Source organism: Macrotis lagotis, chromosome 3 (genome assembly GCF_037893015.1).
Source record: "Macrotis lagotis isolate mMagLag1 chromosome 3, bilby.v1.9.chrom.fasta, whole genome shotgun sequence".
NCBI classification, from domain to species: Eukaryota; Metazoa; Chordata; class Mammalia; order Peramelemorphia; family Peramelidae; genus Macrotis; species Macrotis lagotis.
The window spans coordinates 54,791,321-54,798,638 of NC_133660.1; the positions used below are offsets into that span (position 1 = coordinate 54,791,321).

Below are 7,318 nucleotides of genomic sequence, written 5' to 3' on the forward strand. Positions count from 1 at the left end.
AAAAGCACTGGCAGTATAGCATGTAATGTGAGAACACTTGCCTGATAACTGATTAAACCCATGGTAAACTTTGGAATCTGTTAAGTTTCATAATGGAACTTAAAAAAGCTTAGGTCATCTTCCTTACAAATCTTACATTTATAGATTCATCCCTGAGAGAAAACTGAGTTTGGGTCTTGCCTTGTCTTTCTCCAGCCCAATTATCAATAATGGGGAAGGAAACAAATAATTATTAAACACCTACTATATGTTAATAGTTGTACCAAATACTTTACAATATCTCATCTTTTCCCAATTTTACAATTGATGAAACTGAAACACAAAAAATGAACTGACTCTTCTAAAGTCATAGTTGGTTAAGTTTCTGAGACTGGATTTGAACTGGGAGCAGCTAGTTGGCACAGGAAACAGGAAGATCTAAGTTCAAATCCAGCATTAACCCTGTTTGCCTAAATTTCCTTATCTATAAAATGACCAGAGAAGGAAAGGGAAAACCATTTCTGTATCTTTACCAAAAAACCTCAACTGGGTCATGAAGAGCTGGATACAACCAAAATGACTGAACACCACCAAATGCATCAAAAGAAATTAAAATAGCTATAATTAATAATATAACTTTGCTCTGTTTTCAGTCAAGAGCACCTGAAATAAAGTCATCCATAGACCTTGTTCCATATTTGATTCCACTTCCTCAATGATTTCATCACAATGAGACATTTATTGGGTTGACAATTTGAAAAAGTCTGAAAGTCATTGTAAATAATAATTAAAAAAATAGATTAACCAAGAATCTACTTGGGGTCTATGCATCGTGTCCTCTAATTCTTTAAAAATGAATTGTTTTGTTGATAATTTTTCCAATGAGTTCTCATTTCTTGTGCTCTGGAATGGATACCAGATTCTCAACCTTGTGTCAAAGAACAAGATCTGGAAGATACCACCAAGTTGGAACAACTCTGAACATGAATTTTACAACATTGGTCATTTATATTGGAGATGCTTTTTTCAAGAGGGTTGTCTCTGAGATGATGATTTGTTTTTAATCATTACAATTCATGAAGGCCATCAGGATAGAATGAATTGTCACCTAAATTCAAGTAGCTCATTGATGAAAACACAGATGCTTAAGTATGGAAGTACTTTGATAATTATGATGATGATGATATGAATAGAGTTTCATGATTCATTGGAAGTTTCACATGAATTATTTGATCCTCATAACAACTCCCTGAGATATGAAGATTAATATCTTCATTTTTCAGACTGAGAAACCAAGTCTCAGGGAGCATGTGATTTGACCAATGCTGATAAGTTATAGCAACAGCCAGGTGGTGCTGTGGTGACAGCACAGTCCTGAAATCACGGGGACTGGAGTTCAATTTCAGCCTCAAATGCTTAAAATATGCAGGTCTGCATAACATTATCTGCCTCAGTTTCCTCATTTGCAAAATGATCTGAAGAAAATGGCAAACCATTTCAGTATTTCTGCAAATAAACCTCAAATATGTTCATAAAAAGTCAGATACAACTGAAAATGACTAAACAACAAAATAAAGAGATCATAAAAATGTATAAACCATGCTACCCTTCTTAGTAATTTTTTTCTTATTTTGGAAGTGGGTTTATTATTCAAATTAATAAATATCTGAACTGCTGTCACCTTCAGTTTCTCATATGTAAATATCAATAGATATAACACACACATAAACATTTTGGAAGGTCCTCAATAATTTTAAAGAGTATGAAGGAGGCAGGGCAGCTAGGTGGCGCAGTGGATAGAGCATGGGCCCTGGAATCAGGATTACCTGAGTTCAAATCCAACCTCAGACACTTAATAATTACCTAGCTGTATGACCTTGGGCAAACCATTTAACCCTGTTTGCTTTGCAAAACCCTAAAAAAAAGAGTATGAAGGAAGGGAAGCCAGGTGGCCCTGGAGTCAGGAGGACTAAGGAAGCACACCTCAGAGTTATGGACCCAGCATGCTAAATGAGAGAGACATATTTTTTTAGACATAAGTGATAATAGGGTTTTTGTTGACCGCATATTTTTAAAAGGGGTTTGTTATTTTTCTTTTTTTTTTATTGTATGAGAGAAATTGATGTTTGCTAATTTAAAAAAAAGTAAAATTTAATTCAAAAAGGAAAAATAATCTCTGGGAGACACACAAATATGGTACTGAAGAATTCTTAATCCTGCTTATTTTTAAAAGGGTCACATACTAGTGGGTAGGGTTGGGGAAGAGATAAGGAAGAACAGGTAAACCCAAGAGCTTTTAAGACAGCAGAGGAAAATGACTCCTGATTCTGTCCCCAACAAAAGGGTGTGGGGAACTCTTTGGATTTTATTATACTACTACTACTATTACTACTATAATATGTCTTTTATGCCAAAAAACGTAAAGAACTGTTGGGTAAGATTCAAAGCCATAGGCTTAACATCATCATCCAATGAAATATAATAGACATCTATTCAGTATTCATGCCTCAGTCACTGATCTATCCCATTGATGGTGACAATGGCCACTCCTAGGATATTATTTAACTCCTCTATAAATCAGTTTCTCCCCATTTCTCACAGTATTGTCAAATTTAGCAAGATTCTCTTTCAAAAGTACTTGGAAATTTTCAAATCTAAGCCATTCCCATCCATCCCAGAAAGCAGTATTATTATTATCATCTTTGGATATTGTGTAGAATAATTGCCAAATTCCAGGCAATTTGGAATAATACTGAGGACAAGATAGTGTCTGTAATGTTTTTCCCCCCGAATACCATAAAACATCTCACTCATTTCCCCTAGATGTAGTCTTCCCAGTCCTCTGAAATGTTTTTGTTAGCACAGGCAGTGGGAGAGATTTTGTGTCCCACATGATCAGGCAAAATTAAAACCAAGTGGGAGAAAATAGCAATAGCAAGCAGAGTAGAAAGTTAAAAAAAAAAGAAGGGGGGAGGAGAGGTGGGTAGAAGAAGTAAGTTGGAGTGGGGTAAGAAGAGTTAAAAATGAGCATTACTTGATTAGTCCATTCTCCTCATAGGTGGTCCTGTAGAAGCCTACCAGGGAGCCATTCAGCCAGCCTTTGAAGTTCATGGTCAGGAGATAAGTGTTGCCTCCATCATTTGGAGGCAGCTCATGGTCAGGCTCAATCACCACATACTCCTGCTTCTTGTACTCAAAGCACCGCTTCACTGGGACCAGCTCTCCTGAGGATTTCTTTAGCTCTGGAAATGGTTTGGTGATCCATGTCTCCCGGAGATGCAGCCACAGGGATGGGGTGGGTTTTGTCACATTGATATGAATGGTGACCGTGCCTGTGTAAGTATCATCTTCCATCACAGGCTTCACCTCCAGGTCATAGTGCACAGGGTTGATGTGTGTGGGCAGTCGGAAAGTTGTCCACTGCCCTTCTTCATCACTGGCAGGGCAAAGACTGGCCTCATGTGGAGGGAGAGCAGAAGGTCCAGGAGTAGTGGCCGGGGGTTGTCCAGAATCCTCAGTTGTGTTACAGGATCGGGTCAGTCCCACTGAAAGTCCGACTATTAAACCCACAGCAACCACCACTGAACAGATAAGGACCACATGTTTTGTTCTTATACAGTACCTTTTAGAAAACTCGGAGTCCGAAAAATTCATTTTTGTTTGCAAGGAGAAGGATGAACCATGAAAACGATAGCAGATTTCACCACTGACAGCAGATTTCCTTTTATTTCAAGTTTGGAAATGAACTCCAGTCTGAGGTCTCTGTTTTCTATTCCCACACCTCCTCTTGGCCCGCCCATTTTCCTCTCTGCTCACATTCCTATCAGCCACTCAGTTAATGAGTACTCTCTTGGAGGCAACACACCCACCCAAAGAGACATGCCCCTAAGCCGGTGGGGGGGGGGGGGGGGCTCAGCTGGTTGGAGGAAGACATTCAAAACTGGGAAAGAAAATTAGTGGGAGTCCTCCCTTAGAAACAGCAAACCAGCATGACTCCCCCTGGCCAGCCTCCTTTGGAGGGAGTTAAAGTTGAAGCAGAACTGGACTTAGCAGTAACTGGAGAATAGTTGCATGCCAAGACACAGAGCAAGAGAGAGACGGAGACAGAGAAGGAGACAAAGATAGTCAGGGACAGAATGAGAAAGATATTCAGAGAGAAGCAGAGCATGGAGGTACAGAGGGGGAGAAACAGAGAAAGGTGGAGAGAAGCAAAGAGACAGAGAAAGAAAAAGACAGAGGGGGAGAGAGAGAGATAGAGAGAGATGGGGAGAGAGGGAGAGAAAAGGGGGTGGAGGAGAAAGAGAGATGAAGTGTTCCTGTAAAAAACTATGCAAACCTTGGAAAATTTCAACTTCTGCCTCCAAGAGGATTCCATTGTTTCCCCTGTTTTACCTTTCACCAGGAAAGTGGAACAAGTAGTTGGGTGGGTTTTTTTAAACTTGGAAAGCAAAACAATAATATTTTTTTTTTTGCAGATCATGGAATCATTCTTATTCTGTTGACAATCATATTGTGGAACAATATGAACTCAAAAGACTTGGGTTCAAATCCCACCCTTGATACTTGTGTGATCAGCGACAAGTCATTTAACTGCCTTGGGCTTCTGTTTCCTCATCTGTAAAATGTGGGATTGGACTAGGTGACTTCTGAGGTCCTTCCCAGCTCTATAACTAGAGTTCTAATGTGGTCTTAGTTTCATCACATAAAATAAGAGCCTCCTAAAACTGTAGCTATGATCTGAGGACCCTACTTGTGGGAAATCATCTGCCTTGGGGAAACTTATTAACTGCTTCTCTCCACAAGACCTTCCAGGTAGTAAGAACTCAGGGTTCTTATTACTAGTGTCTTAGAACTGTTGATTTTTTTCCCCCTGAAATTAATCCTGTCTGGAGCTTGTTTGTATAGAGTTTTTTGAGCTTTGTCTTTCCCCTCACCTCTTAGAACTCCTCTAGGGCAGGGACTTTACATTTGCCTTTCTTTGTACTCCCCAGCAAAGCACATAGTAGGCACTTTTAATAAATGTTTGTTGATTGACTAACTCATAAGCATATTTTGGATCAAATGAAACAGGACTAAGGGATAGAGTCAGATCTCTGAGTGGGAGAACATGGGAAAAGAGAAAAGGAGAGAAAAAGAAGAGAGGAGGAAAGGGGAAAAGAAGTCAGAAAAAAACATTCTCCACATTCTGAATCATAAGATAGACAAAAATCTTAAAGGTCTCTTGCAGAAAGGTGTCAAAGTTGGAAGCAAAAGACAAAATCCAAAATCCTGACCCTGCTGCAAGTACCCACTATCTGGGTGACCTTGGGCAAGTCTCAGTTCTCTGGACTCATTTCCTCTTAAGTAAAAGAATGGCTATCATCCCTTCATACTCTAAATATATCTATCAATACCTGTTGACTCTACCTCCACTGTGACTCTGATACCTCTCAGATTTTAACTGCCATCTCCTGCCACCTTGTTCAATCATTAGTCATGTCAAGCTCAGTGATTCCATGGACCACAGCATGCCAGTACTTTTCATGCGGTTTTCCTGGCAAAGTAATTTGCCTTTTCCTTCTCTAGTGGCAGAGGTTAAGTGACTTGCCCAGGGTCATACAATCTGAGGCTGGATTTGAACCTTCCTGACTCTAGACCCAACACTCTACCCAACACAGAACCTTCTAGTTATTTACTATGTGCTTGAGCTATTTTAGTTGCTTCTCTTCTGTTTAATTCATACTTTACACTATTGCCAGTCTAGTCTTCTTCTTTATATACCTCATCTATTCAAGAATCTTCTGTAGTTTCCTTTTGCCTGACCAATAACACCAATAAAACTCAATTTCCCTACTCATGAAGCAAGACTCTCCATAACCCAATCTATCTTTTTAACCTTTATCACCTATTATGAACTGGACTATCCACCCCCATACACACCCTAAACTTCCCCACCCCAATACCTTCCATTCACATTCTTTCCTATTCCTGGAATATTGTTTAACTCCCTCTCCAACCATTGAGTTCCTCTCTTCCTTTAAAGTTCAAGTCAGATGCAACCTCTTTCTTGAAGGCTTCCTTGATCCCCCTTTTTAATAACAGTGTATACACCCTTGGACTTTGCACAGTACTTAATTTTGTACTTCTTATCATGTATTACTGTGTTTTACAATTATCACTATTTCTTTATTAAACTGTTATCTTCATAAAGACAGGGACTAAGTCTCATCTCAACTCTACAGAGTACAATGACTAATGCATGTTTGGTGAAATGAATTCAGTTCAACCACCTTATTTCACTGAGAAAGAAAATGAGTTCCAGAGAAATAAAAGTGATTTGCCCAAGGTCAACACAGCTATTTAGAAAGAGAAGCAGAGCATGGGGGTTCAGTGGAGGAGAAAGGGAGAGAAAGAGAGGAACAGACTAGGTGCAAAAGAGACAGCAGGAAAAGATTGTAGTAATCTGCTGTATGATAAGCCCAAAGAGCCTAGCCTCTGGGATAAGAACTTTCTCCTCAATAAAACTGTTGGGAAAATTGGAAGTTAGTATGGCAGAAACTTGGATTAGACCAATATCTCACACCCTACAAGATAAGCTCAAACTAGATGCAGGGTTTAAACATAAAAATACAATATTATAAGCAAACTAGGAGATCAAGGAATATTTTACCTGTCAGATCTGTGGAAAGGGAAGCAGTTTATGACCAAGGCAGAGATGGAGAACATCATTAAAAACAAACTAGAGTGCTCACTTCGGCAGCACATATACTAAAATTGGAATGATACAGAGATTAGCACGGCCTCTGCACAAGGATGACACTCAAATTCGTGAAGCGTTCCATATTTTTGATCAGATCTTATCATTAGTCATGCAGGTGCAGGGAGCTGCTTAGAGACCCTGGAAGAAGAGAAGCCCTTGGTGGTGGTCGTAAATGACAAACTGATGGACAATCACCAGGTAGAGCTAGCCAGACAGCTGCACAAAGAAGGGTATCTTTTCTACTGCACATGCAGCACCCTTCTTGAGCTGTTAAAATCAATGGACTTATCATCATTAAAACATTTTCTTCCTGGCAAGCCAGAATTCTTCTCTGAATTTATGGATAAAGTTGTGGGATTTACACAATGAATACCAGTCTCTCAACCTTTACAACCCACTCATTTGAAAAGGCATAGATGCACTTATTGCCAAGCCTTCCTAGATATTGCAGTGAGATCAAATCCTCTTTAGTGTATTTTCCCAAAATAATATTCCCATAATAAAATGTCTACATTTAATGGATAAAAAAACAAACTAGATGGGGTGGCTAGGTGGCACAGTGGATAGAGCACCAGCCCTGTAGTCAGGAGTACCTGAGTT

General features: G+C 39.4%; 1 protein-coding gene, 1 non-coding gene and 1 pseudogene across 3 annotated transcripts in view; 2 read left to right on the forward strand and 1 right to left on the reverse strand.

The window, feature by feature from the left end:
* The window catches only part of ENPEP (glutamyl aminopeptidase), a 113,104-nt gene extending 109,348 nt beyond the window's left edge, over positions 1 to 3,756 (reverse strand). For both annotated transcript variants that reach the window (XM_074228708.1, XM_074228707.1), the window contains exon 1: positions 3,014 to 3,756. In XM_074228708.1, coding sequence (XP_074084809.1) covers positions 3,014 to 3,633 — 620 coding nt within the window. In that variant the 5' untranslated portion in view covers positions 3,634 to 3,756. The remainder of the gene's footprint in view (positions 1 to 3,013) is intronic.
* A 2,946-nt stretch (positions 3,757 to 6,702) lies between these two features.
* On the forward strand, positions 6,703 to 6,806 carry LOC141519820 (U6 spliceosomal RNA). The gene has a single exon (XR_012477455.1). It is a non-coding gene; the product is annotated as a U6 spliceosomal RNA (small nuclear RNA).
* A 16-nt stretch (positions 6,807 to 6,822) lies between these two features.
* Positions 6,823 to 7,087, forward strand: LOC141516087 (UDP-N-acetylglucosamine transferase subunit ALG13 pseudogene; annotated as a pseudogene).
* The last annotated feature ends 231 nt before the right edge of the window (positions 7,088 to 7,318 follow it).